The sequence below is a fragment of the Stegodyphus dumicola genome, chromosome 3, assembly GCF_044657685.1.
Source record: "Stegodyphus dumicola isolate Sdum_Otavi_A_Nest chromosome 3, ASM4465768v1".
NCBI classification, from domain to species: domain Eukaryota; kingdom Metazoa; phylum Arthropoda; class Arachnida; order Araneae; family Eresidae; genus Stegodyphus; species Stegodyphus dumicola.
Window position 1 is genome coordinate 12,575,400 of NC_140770.1, and position 17,487 is coordinate 12,592,886.

Below are 17,487 nucleotides of genomic sequence, written 5' to 3' on the forward strand. Positions count from 1 at the left end.
TTCTCAAAAGCACCTCTTAGCGTATCAGGAGGATACGTCAGTGTATCACATCTTTCTATTATGCCACATCGTTTAGATTACCACCATAAACAGTGCTTTTGAGATAACCGCATAGCCAAAACTCACAAGGATTGAGGTCTGTTGACCAAGAGGGAAGGTGTTGACCTATTAATCCGTTCATTCGTGAAATGTTGCCAAAATAACTGTGTGACACGTGTACCAATATGCTGTGGAGCCCCGTCATCCATAAAAATCGTGGTGTCTGCAAAGCCACGTTGTTGCTGCAGTTCAGATATCACGAAACGTCTTAACATTGATGCTAAGCGACTTGCAGTCACAGTGTACGTAACAGGTCCAGCTGTTGACTGCTTTTCGAAGAAAAATGTTCCAATTATGAAACAAGCTGTCATACCACACCAAACAGTGACCTTAGGTGAATGCAATGGAACTGGGCAGATGGCATGAGCGATTTGTAAGAAAACGATTTCCGGAATGCGCACACTTTTGCGAGTGATACGCGATCTCACATTTTCTAATCTCTAATTTGTGGTTTTCATGGTCGGATTATTCCATTACACGGATGGTGCACTTAACTCTTATTTCCCTTAACGCCCTTAAATGGTAGTTTTGTTTAGGTCAATGTTTCTTAAGGGTGTACAAAATGTTAAACCCGTGTACTAACAAAAGGTTAAGTTAGATTCGGAGCCTTATTTCGTTGAACAATATTGCATACAGCGCCATTTCTTCCCAGGTGGTGAGTTTTTGAGCTTTTTTTTTCGCTGAAAATAAATTCCCGTGACCTCCTTTAAGGGGACTCGGTACAACAAAAATCAATGAAAATACCGATTTGTCAATTTTTTGCTGAAAACGTACCTTAATACACTTACTACACTGAAGAGGAATTTTGAAATGATCTGACGATAATAAATGTTATAAAAAGGTTTTTAAAATTTTGACACCCCTTTAAATGCCACACCCCCCTCAGTGTTTATTTTATTTATTTATTTACTTTTTAATTTTTTCAGTAACTTACTAAAAATCAGTGTAAATGAAAAGGAGTGTAATTAAATATGACTCCAACTATCAAAAAACTCTATTTATGCGTATATACTGATTTATTTAAATGCAAATTAAAGTTGAAAAACATTTTTTTCACCTTTAAACTGGCAAGTTTTTATATTTATACTGAGCTCAGAAAATAATTTTATGTGTATTATCAGTCAACAAAAATGCTATGTTTATTCAAAAGTTGAAATTATCTGTGATTAGATACGAACAGAAAGAGGTGGTGTAATGAAAGTGATCAAATTTCTGACCGTAGCTTTATTGAAATAGTGCTGGAAGAAACATTAAACTTTTTAATTAATTAAAATGCACATAAATTAATTTAAAATGGAATTTATATACGAGAACAAATGTCTAAAATAAGAGAAAAAAATCACGTAAGTTGCTGAGTGGTTTTAAATAAAATGTTTTATGTCCGTTAAAATTTCCAATTTTGCTTTTTAAAAAATGAATAAAACGACAAATTAATATTATTAATAATGATTATAAGAGTTTTAGAAAATATATTATAATTAATTCATGCATTAAAATTGTTTTGAGCGTGTTTTAAAAAACAAAAACAGGTAAAGGAAAATTCTACTTGCATTTTATGATATTTTTGCAATATTTCTAGCCAGATAAGGTTTTAAACAAAAGCTTGTAATTTATATTCATATTAATCAATTGAGCAGTACTAAGTTTTAATATAAATATATATATGTATTGAAATTCAGTAATAAAATTTTTAAGAAATTGGAAATGATTTAATGACCGTCCAGACAGTTTACATTCTTTAAACTGCGATTTCTCAGTTTGCAATTTTTTAATATATCCTTTTACTTAAAGTCCTAAAACTTGTTCAGATATGGACCAAATAATTTAATAAATTTACTGCTTATTTAAAATTATATACTAAATATAATCAAGGATGGGATTTGAAAAATAATAAAAAGAAAAATTATTGGAAGTAAAAATGTTACTGAAATCCTATTTTTTTTAAATTTTTATATAAAAATGTGCTTTTTATTTTTTTTCTCAGAAACTAATTCAATTATTGAAAAATCAATCCGTAAAGTTATTAAGAACACTATTATGAATACAATAAAAAAATTTGAAACAAAAATATTGAAAATTGAGGAAGAAGAAAGAGTTTTTAATTGTTGAATTTTTTTTTTTAAATTTCAAATTAAACAAAAATTAATAGCAAGAAAATTTTTTTTTCAGCTTAAAACCATTTTGTCTCATAAAACCACTTAATATTATTCATAAAAAGTAGATGAATGTGCTTAAATAAAAAAAAATCATTCAAAAGGTACCGAGTCCCTTTAAACGATTACCAAGTTTGTTAATATATGGTCCAGTAGTTTTCCTTTTATGACCATTTCAAAGTGGAGCTTCAGTTATAACCAACCTGTACTTAAATAAAATTCTTTTGCTAAAGAATCGAAGCACCAAGAAGGACTTTTAAGCTCGTGACGAAATTTGGTATGCAAAAACATCTTGATCGAACATGCAAATGATCCAAGTTCAAGGCAAATGAACTGGAAGTGCGATCATAGCGCGTATTTCTAGTGAGCCATTCGCGAAGTATAAAACCAGAAACAGAGGCGGAAAATTTATCATTTTTTTTTTTTTTTTTTTTTTTTTTTTTTTTTTTTTTTTTGTTGCTGCTGTCATTGTAATTCCGTAAAGAAGAGCCCTTACGACGATATCGAAGACCTTATAGACAACTAAACGACTTCGAACGTGGTCGCATTGTAGGGTTGCGTGAAGCTGGGTAGTCATACCGAGCAAGAGGCCGTCACCTGTAGCGTGCAGACACTGCTGTGCAAAGATGTTGGCAGCAATAGTTGCTATAAGAAAATTGCCGACACAATGAAGGCTCTGGAAGGCCAAGGATCACATAAGATAGGATGATTGTTCGCCAGGTCCGAACCCCCCCAACGGTATCATTGTCGACTATTCAACGCAGTACAGCCACGTCTATACCTCCCGTGGTACCGCACACCATCTCACGGTGCTTGTCTGAGGAGGGATTACGCTCACAGAGGCCTTTAAGATGTTTGCCTTTCAGACCACAACATCGGTGGAGGCGTCTGGAGTGGTGTCGCAACTGATGATCATGGCTGCCATCGTATAGTGTTCAGGGATAAATCCCGCTTCAGTCTTGAAGCAGATGACCCTCGTGTCCGTGTCTGGAGAGGACGGGGCCAGCGGCCCCAATTAGCCTTTGGCACACAGCCAATAACCCCTAGTGTGATGGTGTGGGCCGCTATTTCTTATGACAGCAGGTCATCTTTAGTCATCCTCCGTACATCTTTCACAGCTGAACGATATGTTGATACCACCCTGCGACCGGTTTCATTCCCCTTCACGGCACGTCATCCTGGGGCCATTTTCCAACAAGATAATGACAGGCCACATACCGCTCGCATATCTCTGGACTGTCTCCGTGCGGTTGATACTCTTCCTTGGCCAGCAAGTTCACCAGACCTTTCACCAATCGAGCATGTCTGGAAAACGGTAGGCCGCCAGATTCGGGCACAACCAAATATCGCAGATCTGGAACGACAACTGATAAATGCCTGGTAGAATGGGTCGCAGGATGGCATTAGCGACCTCTACCACGCCTTGCTTCGATGAATTCAAGCACGCATTGCCGCCAGGGGCGGTTCGTCCAACTACTTATTTGAACACTCAGTGGGTGATTTTGAGCCTTGAACAGGCACTATGACCTCGATTTTTTAATCATCTTATTATCTGTGTATGAGCTATACACATATTCAATTTCATCAAAAGCAAGCACTTCCTTCATGGTGCTTCGATTTTTTTGCAAAAGAGTGTATATTTTCGCAATCGCATGAAATATTCTAGTGGTATTTTGTCTTTGTTCAACGACAAACTCACCAATCTCACAGTTGGTTCCCGAAAACCCTGAAGGGCAGACACACGCTCCATATTTGTCGTGGCATATTCCTCCATTATAACATGGAGGGCATTCTTTATCGCAGTCCACGCCGTACACATCGCCTGGGCAACCTGAAACAAATCGCGTTGTATATATATGATTTCAGAAACGTTTAGTATTGTTATGTAAGTGATTTAACATTCTAAAAACATTACTTACATCATTTGCATTACATTATTTTGATGTAATATGTAAAAAGAAATTCGAAAATGTACACCACATGACTTCCTTGTACGGAATATTAAATTATACGCAATTTTCCTGCATTTCACTTAAATTAATAGTTAACGAATTTTGAATTACACTCAAGTCCATAAATTAAGGATAATGCAAAATCAGGCAAAGGAAGAATTAGAAGCAAAACAAATTTGACTTATTTGTAAAGCTTATTTATTAAACAAAAGGTAAAGAGCAAAAAAAGATGCTATATGTTTGATATTATTAAAAAAATTAACGATTTTTTCTCCCTGGAGCAAATTACAAAAAAAAAAAAAATATTACATGGTTGGTATGATTGTTAATACATTGTATGTCTGCCAGACGATGCAATACAGTCCGTACAACGCCTAGGCATGCTGAGTATCAAATTATCGATCTTGGGAATATTACACCACTCAAAAAGCAATGTTCTCCGAAGTTCCGGTAGACATGTAAGAGAAGGTTGACGGGCTGCAACTCGTCGGCCAAACATGTCCCACACGTGCTCTACTGGATTCAAGTCCGGTGAGAATGCTGGCCAGTCCATACGGGTGATATCTTCCGATTGAAGGCATTCGCTTAAGATGTTTGCACGGTGAGGACGGACGTTGTCATCCATAAACACAAATTGTGCACCCATGTTGTTCCAGAATGACGTCCCGATAGATTTGGCTTGCCATGGTTCCAATTTGAACATGCAGGTCAGTTCTGGAACCCAGAATAATTCCACCCCAAACGAGCACTCCTGCACCACCGTAACGGTGTCGTTCAATGATGTTTTCTTGGTGGTAACGGGTACCTGGAACTCTCCATATGAAAGTCCGGCGAGAATCAGACTGCAAGCTAAACCTGGACTCGTTGGAAAACATCACACAAGCCCACTGTTGCGGTGTCCACAATGCATGCTCTCTACTCCAGGCTAATCCCAGGCGACAGTGAGTTGCAGTAAGTGGAACGCATCTGACTGGTCTACGAGCATATAGACCAATCTGCCCTAAGCGTCTGTACACGGTCTGCCTTGAAATTGTCGTACCAGTGGCTGAAGAGAGCTGACGAGACCGGTCTGAGGCTGTGCTCCGCCTGTTTCTTTTGGCAGTAACTGCCAAATACCGGTGCTCATTCGGCGTTGTAACTCTGGGGCGACCTGTGCTGTAACGTCTACTCAAATTACCATCACCTTGGAATCGTTGCCAAAGCCTGGAGATGACACTCTGGGCAATTCCAAGTTCGTCTGATACTTCCCGTTGGGTACGCCCACATTCCAGATGGCCGATAATTCTACCACGTAAAAAATCATCCAAATGCGTCCTTTGTGTGATAACTATTCGGTTATTGCACTGAAATACTTATAAAGCGCCTGCGAACAATTTTACTTCTTTGCTTGTATTCCTCATATATCACTCTCTTACACTCTCGTCATTGTGACGTACCATATGTGTCATCTGGTTACTTCCTGAAATTTGCATACGATTCTTGAAGATGTATGTAGTGATTTTACAGGTGTTATATTTATTTTAGAGTTCGATTTCCGCGTGGACTCCGAATTATCCTTTATTTATGGACATGAGTGTAAATCGACTTCATCGATAGCGCATAAACCACAATAGAATAAATGCACTTTTTCAAGTTTACTATTTTCGTTTACCATAGAGGTACTTCTGCGCTAGGTTCACTTAACTGTGTTGCATCTCGTTCATTTTATAACTAAGAGTGAATAAAACTTATATCATCTGAAGAATTACCACATGTTCTATTCAAATACTATAATAAATCTATAACGATGTATAGAAGTTCTTCATAGACGATTCAGTGCCGCTTACGTAATGCGCATGCGCTACTAATTAATTCAGTTCTCACTTTGCGGCGAGACAAAAATACATAAAATTTCAAAATATTTTCATTAAAAATTGAAAGATATAGTAAAACATGAAGTACAGTTAAAACAATAAGAAATTTTTTTTACAATTAAAATTACAGTTTCTATGCAAAAACAATCAATTCGGCCAGCGGGCAAGAAGGCATATTTTTCGGTGCACAAAACTGAAAGTTTACCTTTGGTCTTACTCGGCGAAAAGACACTGCAGGCGTAGAGACTGACTTCGGAGTCAATATATGAGTTAATATAATAATCAAATGAAAACTCTAGAATGAATTAAGCATAATTTAATTCACATAATAAAAGAAGACGTTATTTGTTGTTGCGAAGCTTAGTTTCTGTAGATTGGCAACAAATTCACTATTCTGCTAAGTTTCAAATGTAAACAAATACGGCTGCTATGATAGACAAATTAGGCTTAGCCGCACTTAAATTACTTTTAAATTGTTGATAACTCCACAACTGTAATATGCAGATTAACTAAAGCCATAAAAACCTTAACCGGAAAATCCTTTTTATTCAATCATTTGTAAAGCAAAAAATACACAATTTGCAAACATATAAGAATAAAGAAACTGAGCTCACTGAGCTGAGTAAACATTTGGTGCGACCGATTGCGACCAAAATAGCAGTTGCACATCTACATGTTATAGCAGTCCAGTATGCAAAATTTCAGCGTTCTGAGACTACTCGTTTTTGAGTTATTCGAGTTATGCATACATAAGACGCCACGAAAAAATCTCATCAGAATCAATTTTAAATCAGTTTTATAATTTTTGGGGGAATAAAGAGTCCTTTATTCTGTCCTTACATACAAATGTCACGCAAAAGCATTGTTAAATTGCATTCGACAGAGTCAAAATGGATATTTTCGTTGAAATATAATACCCGAAATTTTTCGCAATTACAATACTTCCTTTTTATTTCCTACAAGGAAGTAAAATTTAATGTTAGAAAGAGAAGATATTAAATGTGACTGCCATTTCATTTTCCAGTCTTATTTCACTGGTGATTATTCAGACGAATAAATTATTATTTTCTATCTCGTCAAACGAGTTCGTCTTGATTCAGCATATTGCAGGATAAGCGCGATGTTATTACCGTCGAGTCCTACAAACCTCAAAGCCCCAGAATTACCCTGTAATTCCTCCAAATCCTATTCTCTTCTGATAAAAATTATAAAAATGGTAATTATCTCGGTAATTTGGCGAAATATCGCCAAGCTTACAGCGGTTTTCGTTACTTATTTTGTCGCCAAATTTAGCGACATTTTGGTCCTGTCCCTGTATCACCGTAATAAGTATTGTAACTGAATAAATGTAATTGAGCACTGTGTTAGCTGTAACCGTAATTCCACCCTGGTATTGCTTTCCAGTAATTACCAGAAGCTGAAAGTACAAGTATCTCGCCGCTGGTTGAAATTTATTTAATTCGAAATACAGAGCAGCTACTCTCAGTTGCTTAGTTATTGTTGTTAAAAGTTGCTTAATTCCGCATGGACTGAGATATCCGAGTTAGCTTTCTCTTTAGCATTGCTCTTTAGCATTAGCTTTGCATTGCGTCGTGTTAAATGTTCTTAGTAGTTTGAAACAGGGCTTAATTTCTAAAATTAGAAGTGCCGGAGCCTTATGGAAGGCCGTCAGCAAAGAGGGTTTGGTTTATTTAATTATGGCAAAGCACACTAGGGTTATCTGCTTAAATGAAGGGATGCCTTCGTGGAGGACTTTTTAAGGGAAACTGGCTCGTATACACGTTACACATGGGGAAAAGCACGAAAACCCTCATGCAGCCAGCCCGTTCGCGGGATTCGAACCTCGGACCGAACTACCAGTGTTCAGCGACTTTACCGCTCGGCCACTAGTGGGCCCAGCAAAGAGGAACAGAAGTAAATAAATAAATAAAATGACTTTTATTTATTTATTTACTACTGTAAATTAATTAAAATCATTAATAATTTTAAAATTAAATAGTTAATTATTAGCAAATTAATCAATAATTATCTAATTAATATTAATAATTAATATTTATCCATTATTATTTATTTAAATGCTTAAAGTAAATTAAATAAAAAATGCATTTAAATAAATTTTAAATGCTTAAAGTAATTAAAGAATTCAAATTAAATAAAATGTTAAGAGATAAACTAAAATTTAATAAGCGATTTTTAATACAATTTTATTGCAAAAAATACAATTTTCGAGATCAAATTTCTACCGAAATTGTTGTTCACTTACATAAAAGAAGTGACGGAGTTATTTAGGGCTCCGGAGCAATTTAAGCTCTGTTTTGAAGAGTAACTGTGTGATATGGCCAATGAAAGCCACGTTGTGCTTAAGACTATCAGAATTATTTAATCGGATTCGAGTAGATCCCATAACATTAACCAGGCTTCGAATTCAGCCAGAATGCAACAAAGCCTGCCTCCTGTAATTCTTAATTTTCCAGTGAAATCGTAATTCCGGTCGGAGTACCAAACAGCGTGATGTTCGCACTTATTTTTGAAACTGAATCAGAGTACTAACAGAAAATTCACTTATTATAGGAATATTTTATTTGAGAGTTCTAAAGCTGTTACTAATACCAGCTACTGAACTTATGTCTCATTTCCTTAGAAGGGAAAAGCGAAATATGCAGAAGACCTTGCACAACTGAAGAAGAAAACCTTCATGTTTAACTGCGATCTTATCAGGCATTTTGGTACTATTCTGTTTTGAGTGCTGTAAGAAAATTGCAACGAAAATGTATGCGCAAAAGCTCCAAATCTAGCAAACGCGCCCATTGAACAGCGCGCGAAATATAGCGTAAGCGTTGATTTCAGATTGCGTTAAGTTTATATAGTTCTATATTTCTTAAGACGCCATTGAAATAATCGTTTTATTTTTAAATCCTTTTTTTGATTTTAAATCCTTTTTTGATATCCTATGGATTTAACAATTTGGAAATTGCCCATGACGAAAAGTCGGCAATAGAATTTTCGGTAAAGTGCAAAATCACCCACTGCTTGACGCGTTTTTAAGAATTGCACGTACTCGGTATCCATGTGCACATCGATCTATTTTCACTTAAAAAAAAAAAAAAAAATTCCAGAATTGCACAAAAATGGCACTGCGCACACCCTTGACTTTATCTATGCACACATCGAGCTATTTTCACTTAAAAAGTAAAAGAAAATTCACAAAACACCAATTGTTGTAAAAAGTGGCAAACAAATAAGTGCGTGATTCTGCACTTTAACGAGAATATTTTCAAACAAAAAGGCATCATTCATTATAGAAAATTACGTTTGAACAACCAACGAGATGAAATTATGCTTTAGCGATAAGTCGGTAGCGAAATAGCGATGCAGGCATCCATTCAGTTATGTTTAGCAATTTTTATATAAATTATAATAATGATCTGAAATAGTTATTGACTCTTATGCTTCCATTCAGTCATGTTTAGCCTTTTTCATATAAATTACAATAATAAAAAAGTATTATATGAAATTAACCTAAAATAAAGTATTATATGAAATTAATCTAAATTAAAACATCAATCTTAAATAGTTATTTACTATTTTACTTCCTTTCTTGCCGCTATTATTAGGGTTGCCGCAATTTTTTTTGGCAGCATTGGCATCAACGATAATTTGGCGATTTTTTACGGCCCTCGAAACCGAATAGTACCATTACAAGGGAAAAGCGAAATATGCAGGAGAACTTGTACAACTGAAGAAGAAATTCTTCATGTTTAACTGCGATCTTATCAGGATGAAGCATTTTTATGAGCTGTAACCATCTGCTTGAGAAAACTTGAATCCTACTCATATCGTCAAATAGGCATTCGAATCCCAGAGAAGGCATGGATGTTTGTAAATGTATAATGTCTGTGCGGCAGAGGGGCACTCTAACTATGCGGCGAGCCGAAAGGCGTAGTCTTACAACTTGCCACGATGAATTTCGTGGGCTTGCTCTGGTGTTACTGTCAGATAAGTGAGATAAGTCACAATAACAACAATCCTCCAAATTTAAATACAGTGAAACTTTGCCATAGCGAACTTGCCTTATAATAAACATTTGGATATAACGAAAGAACTTTTTGGTGACATCCAATTTCCAATACACGTCATATTATTTTACACAGCGAACTTGCAACTGTAGGAAAATCGGATGTAATCAACTTTGTGGACATACTGGACTGAATTTTTTTTTTTTTTTTTTTTTTTTTTTTTTTTTTTTTTGTATTTTTCAAACGTTTTTCTAGAATTTCAGTAGCTTTCAACTGAAAAATTACTAAACCTTAAATTCATCTTGCTTAGGGAATTAAAGTAATAAGAAACACCATTAGATTACTGTTCTTTTTTTCCCCCCTTTACCCCCACATTTCCTGTGTTCTAAGCTAATGGCTACCCGTGGCACTTCAGCACTCAGTTCTTGAAAAACCAGAAAGCACAATTAACACAGATTAGGAGATTCTATTTCGTTACACACTGGTACAAAGAATCATTCACACAAAATGCTTGAATCGCTTGAGCTGGGGCGTACCTAGTGTTTTAAAGCCATTCACACTAAGGTTTGTTTAAGCTAACGGATACATCTGGCATAGATCAGATAGGCTTAACCGAACTTAAACAGCTTTTAAATTGTTGATAATTCTACAAATATTGCCTGCAGATTTTCTAAAGGCATAAAAACCTTAACCGGAAGATATGAACAACATAATTCGATCATTTTTAAAGCAAAAATGTACAATTTGCAAACATATAACAGTAAAGAAACTGAGATCACTGAGCCGGGTCACAGAGCGGATATATATATAAATATATTTATATATGTTTGGTGCGGCCGATTGCAACCAAAATACGAGGTGCACATCTACATGTTATAGCAGTCCTATATACAAAATTTCAATATTTTGAGGCTACTCGTTTTTCAGTTATGCGAGATACATACGTACAGACAATCCCGAAAAAGTCTCTTACCACGATAGAATAAATGCATTCTTTAAAATTCACTTTATTTGTTTACCATAGCGACACTCTGGCGCTAGGTTCACTTAATAGTGTTATATTTCGTTCATTTTATAACTCAGAATGCACAAAATTTATATCATTTAAAGAATTATCCAATCGTTGCCACATGTTCTATTCAAATACTATAATAAAGCTAGAACGATGTATAAAAGAAATTAAGCAAACAAAACAAAAAAGAAACAATTTTTCACAGACGATCGAGTATTTCTCATTCAATTAATTCAGTTCTCACTTCGCGACAAGGCAAAAATACATAAAAACTCAAAATATCTGCATTAAAAATTACGAAGTAAATCTTAAACAATTATTTCCTCGAAAACATTCCAGAAAGGAATAAGCATGATTTAATTCGCAATAATAAATGTAGGCGTTATCTTTGTTGTTGCGAAGCTACGTTTCTCTAGATTGGCAACAAATTCACTACTCTGCTGTTTCAAATGTAAACAAGCAATGGCCGCCATCAAAAAAATTATTAGGCTTAGCGGCACTTAAACAACTTTAAAATTGTTGATAATTCTAAAAATATTGCATACTGATTTACTACAGGCTAAAAACCTTAACCGGAAGATAAGAACAAAATATTTCAATTATTTTTAAAGCAAAAAATGTACAATTTACGAGTACAAACATATAAGAGTAAAGAAACCGAGATCACTGATCCTGGTAACAGAGTGGGTATATATATAAATTTATTTATATACGTTTGGCGTGGCCGATTGCAACCAAAATACGAGGTGCTAAAACACATGTTATAGTAGTCCTATATACAAAATTTCAACGTTCTGAGGCTACTCGTTTTTGAGTTATGCGAGATACATACGTCCAGACACTCCGAAAAATTCTCTTCAGAATTCATTTTAAAGCTGTTTTATAATTTTTTTGGAAGAAAAGAGTCTTTTTATTGTGTCCCTACGTACAGATGTCACGCAAAAACATCGTTAAATTTCATTCGAAAGCGGCCAAAATGGATATTTTCGTTGAAATATGCTGCCTGAAACTTTTCGCGATTACAATACTTCCTTTTTACTTCATTCAGGAAAGTAAAAATGCAGCAATTTCACATATAATTTCACTAAAATTATCTATCTGTACAAAATTCGTAATAATACATATTTTTTTGACTAATTTCCTATTAAGAGTAATTCCTATTAAGAATAGTTTTTGCCCTAAAAACCGAAAATGGTCCATAAATAAAAATATTAATTCAGTTTGTCATTACACTCTTTTTTTTTTTTTTCAATTCTCTTTCATTTCATTTGAAATTCAAACTGTCCATCAAAATAGCGACTCCTTTTATCCCAAAATCTGCCTAACTCCGATTTCGAATCCATGACACCGACTCCACAGCCCTGTTTGTTAAAATGGGGGAACAAAACGAAAGTTTAATAATTACTGTGGACAACATTCTTATTGAAATCAGCGCTAGAGTCACAAAAGTTACTGACTTCCATTTTGTCTGCAGTAGACGAAGCGAGATAGGAAACCCAGGGATAAATAGTCCTGTAGGAAACCACAAAAATCCTTCATTCTTTCCTCAGCCAATAGAAAAGCGGTAGGTGGAGCGAATGTAAATTTGAGAGAAATTATGATAGCCAAAACTGGCCTTGCTGCTTGCCTCTTTATTGATAACGCCAAAGCGTAAAGGGCGCTAATAACTTATCGCGTATGTTCCTTTTTTGTTTTTCCTAATCATTCACAATGTCACAGCATTTGTCATTGTCGTTTAGCCGTTGGAGCAGTGGTTTTCAATCTTTTGACTAGCACGTACCATCTAAGCAAAAACTGAAAATCACCACTGCATTTTTCAAAGATTTTATTTCAATTTTTCAATAGAAATATTATTAAAATAATTAATTTTGCCATCTGCGCATCCTATTGGCTATTTGTACTAAATATACACTCATAAAAAATAATTAGATTAAAAATTAGTTACCACTTTAATTATCAAAATTTAAGTTATAATACTTTAATTCTAAAATTCAGTGAGAAATTTGGGTCTGTTTAAGAGAGAGATCAGTTTCTTTATGTCTGGACTTATTTCACTTATTTTTAACCGTAAATTAGGTTCTATTTTAAAATTGGTTCTGTATTTATTTTCCAAACATAAAATGGAAGAAAATCCTTGTGCAAAAAAGCAATAACAGTTTAATAGCTTTATTTGTGTTGGAACTTTTCATAGTATAGAGGGCGCTGTTGCGCCGAAAGAATTTTTCTGTGTTTACATTATGTAACTGTAGGTTCGCCGTTGCGATGTGTCTCTATTACTGTGATATTTTTTGGTGTTTTCATTAAATATAAATGATAGATATCGTCATGTATTTTTTAATACCAAATCAAGATCAAAATTTGACTGATGCAAACTCGTCGACACAAAAATAGCGTTCGAACAAGAATCGTCAAGTGTTATACTCGCCTTTCAAACTTCGCATTCGTATCCTTAATCGCTTCGTAATAATTTGAAATAACTTTAAATTCTTTTTTCGGTTCAACCAAAAGTTAACAAGTGTGCTATTTTTGAAATCGTGAGTTAGTGTTCGATCCCAGGAAATTCCTATTGATTGTTCTTTTTCTTCCCGAGATAAAATTTCAGGTAGATTTGAGTAAAATGGATTTCTATTCCAATTTTTCTTTTTCATAATTCTTGTGAAAATACATGTTGAAATTATTCATTAATGAAAAACAATGATTTTTAATGCCAGATGCTAATTCTTTTCTTATATGGAAATTACTTTCTAAAAGTGGTAAAAAGCTTAAAATATTATTATCCAATTATTTGATTGTTAGCTCGAGTTTTTTTTTTTTTTTTAATCATTGCATTTATTTTATCTCTAATAGTAAACAAATTAACACTTCTTTCTTGTAGTCCTAAACTTAATTCATTTAACATTCCAAAAATATCAGTTAAATATGCTAAACTTGCCAATCACAATTCACTAAATAAACATTTTGCAATCCAAATTTTGAATCACAGAGAAAAATAAATAATTATCTATAAATAATTTTCGTTTTCTTTTCAATATTCTTAATGATTTTAAGTATTCTTAATGTTGAAGTATTTAACTTAAAACATTCTGCTTATTTATTTTCATATTTATTTAATTTTGGGATTTAGTAATTAAAATATTTTGTTTCTCTGTGTACCACTTATTTTTCTCTTCCGTACCACCAGTGGTACACGTACCATCGGCTAAATCGCTGGTCTATACCATTTAGCAAAATCTGCTCAATCTGAATCCTACCACTACGTGGTAAACATTTATCTCCGTTGCCTGCGTATATTTACAGCTCATAAAGAATCATACATGAGAGAAACACACACAATTGTTGATGGCTATAAATCTTGACGGTCAGTGATAATAATATGATTATTTTTCTCAAGAACATCGCAGTTTTAATACCGAAATCTACGTGATCGTATCATACTGCCTCATATCCTTCTCATCTGTACTGGTAGTTCGGTCCGAGGTTCGAATCCCGCGAACGGGCTGGCTGCATGGGTGTTTTCGGGGTTTTCCCCATGTGTAACGTGTATACGAACCATTTTCCCTTAGAAAGTCCTCCACGAAGGCATCCCTCCCCTTAGGCAGATAGCCCTCGAGGCTTTGCCGTAATTAAATAACCTAACTTAACCTAACCTTTTCATCTGTCACTTGGCGCATGAGCGGACTTTCAGGCTGATGGCCTTTATACATACGTACTGCACTTTGATATAACGATATTTCGATTCTACGACTCAAATTATGCCAATCTGCCAAGCTTTCTAAAAATCGCACGAGTAGTTTTTAAAAAATTAGCTCTCAAAATTTTAGCTCCTCAATGATAATTAAAATTTGGCATATATTTGATAACCCGTCTTTTTTTTTTTTTTTTTTTTTATTATTAAACTTGTTTTATTCTTTCTTTCACATTTCGAAATTTGGGTTCAGCCCAAACAAAATTTGCTCATTTTTTATGATTTGTTTTTAAAATTTGCTTTTTTAAATAATTTTTATAAATTTTTCGAAAAAACGTTTACTATCATCTTAAAGCGTATGTATTTCTAAACATACCTGCAAAAATTAGTGTTTTTTATTCAAAATTTTCTAAGATATGCGTGAATTTATATACTGACGCGTTTTGAAATTTGGCATATTTGTTATAGGTGATAATAACGCCAAATGTAGTTTACGCAGTTTGTTAAAATTATTTGAAAGTATGAAAGATGACTTTTTTCCCGCTCCTCTGCAATGAAAAAAAAGGGAAGGTAAGTAGGTTAAAAAGTTCGCCAAGTGAACTAACTGTTCTTGGCGTAAATTGCAAATATACACCAACTTAAATTTCTGATTTTTCCGTAAATTTCACACCAAATTTTACAAAATCTGATATTTCAGCATATTTTGAGTCGCAGAACCGAAATATGGGGGAAAAAAAAAAAAAAAAAATGGCATGCCATTTCAGAAAAAGTCCGATTTTTGTGTCAAAATACCTATGTTAGAATGATACTATATATAAATCTAATATATATCCTAAATATAATAATTCAAGTTGTCATTAGTTTTTTTTTTTTTTTTTTTTAATTTTATTTCAATTTCAAACTGTCTGGCCCTTGAATTGCGTCAACTGGCCCAGTAGAACGGGAGATATAGAACTGTCCTCCCCCCTCCCCCGTAGTGTACATACCTTCATATAATACAGCTATATGAAATATGTCCTTCTTTGGTACAAATGACCTATATAAAACACATTTAGTACATGCCTTTTATTATTAAACATTTTACACGTCTTTATTATTAAAAACACTTTTTTCCCAGTTACGCCACATAACATTCCACAAAAGTATCGCAGCATATTTAAAAACGCCATATCTTTAGTGTTCCCGATAAAATGTCATTGCATTACATTTTTCTATATTCGATGTATTAATGTTTCAAAAATAATGCATCACTATAAAATTTCCTGGTAATACTCTTTTATCTGAAAAGATATATATGACGACATACCTCTGACAATGAGTCTCATGAGAGCATGAAGACTCAAAGATCGTCTACCTTCATAGTATGCTTCATAAATACCAGAATCAGAAACGTTCAGATCATTCAGCTCAATTTTCAAGTGATCGTCCCACTCAGGAAGTTCGACGCCATTATGCCGCCATTTTACAGTTAGATTTAATTTTTTGGTAACGTTCACTTCCAGTTGTACGCTGTCTCTGAAGTTCGCTACATTGTACGGAGACAAAGCATCCAATTCAGCTGAAAGAAACAATTTTAGTATTATTTGAGAAAGTTAAAATATAGAATTACATACATAAAGAAAGAGGAATATGTCAACAAAATTCAAAAGTGCTTGTTTTGTAACATAGCATTTCTTACATTAGAAAAGGCGGTAAAAGTTTACAATTGGGTGCCCCTTGTTTTTGGCGATTCTTTTTTGACGCCAAGATAGGCGCCAGAAAGGCACAATTTCAAGATGGCCGCTACACAAAACCAAAATAAGAAGTCAAAGAATTGCACAAACTCTGTGTCCATGTACACATCGATCTGTTTTCACTTAATAAAACATCCTAAAATTGCACAAACTAGGCATTGCACGCTGCCTTAAATTTGTCCATGTACACATCTATTTTCATTTAAATAAAATCAGGAAGCTAAAACAGTCATGGTAGCCAGAAGTGAGGTTTCATGGCCAAAATTTTAAACAAATCGTCGCTAATCGAATAGGCACCCAATTCTACACTAAAGCCGAAAAGGCGAATGTGTGTGCAGTGCCGCAGTTAGTTGATCAATGTTCATGTTTACAGTATACTAAGTGTTGCCACACTTTTTTGCCATTTTCGCTATACTGTTTATATTTGACATGTACATCCATAAAGTTATCTGTGTGATTGATATATCAATCACGATCTGTTCTGAATACCTCCACTGGGAAAAATTGTTACTATTCGCTGTTGTAAAAAATCTGTTCTGTAAACATGACTTCCTTGTACGGAATATTAAATTATGCGCATTTTTTGCTGCATTTCATTTAAACTTATTTCCTCGAATTTCATCAGAGATATATTTCTCACTCAATTAATTCAGTTCTCCCCTCCCGACAAGGCAAAAATACATAAAGCCTCAAAATATTTTTATTAAAAATTTAAAAACGTAGAAAAACATAAAACATAAATACAATTAAAACAATTTAAAGACCAGCTTTTACAACTAAGGTTAGAGTTTCTACACAAAACAAGCAAATCGGCCAGCAGGGAAGAAGGCAGATATTTCGGGTGCACACAAATGAAAGTTGACTTTTGGTCTCACTTGGCAAAAAGACACTGAAGTCGTAGAAACTGACTTAATTTGTTGTGGACGCTAAAATGGGTCAATATATGGAATAATTTAAAAACTTTATTTTAATAACCAGAATGGA

The 17,487-nt window shown here is 34.3% G+C and overlaps 1 protein-coding gene across 1 annotated transcript in view; it reads right to left on the reverse strand.

Annotated features, from left to right (window-relative positions):
• Nucleotides 1-17,487, reverse strand: part of LOC118201809 (receptor-type tyrosine-protein phosphatase mu-like) — a 213,955-nt gene that overhangs the window by 177,621 nt on the left and 18,847 nt on the right. The window contains exons 4-5 of the mRNA XM_085812574.1: nucleotides 16,077-16,328; nucleotides 3,952-4,083 (exon numbers count right to left, since the gene is read on the reverse strand). Of these exons, the coding sequence (XP_085668700.1) occupies nucleotides 3,952-4,083; nucleotides 16,077-16,328 (384 nt within the window). The remainder of the gene's footprint in view (nucleotides 1-3,951; nucleotides 4,084-16,076; nucleotides 16,329-17,487) is intronic.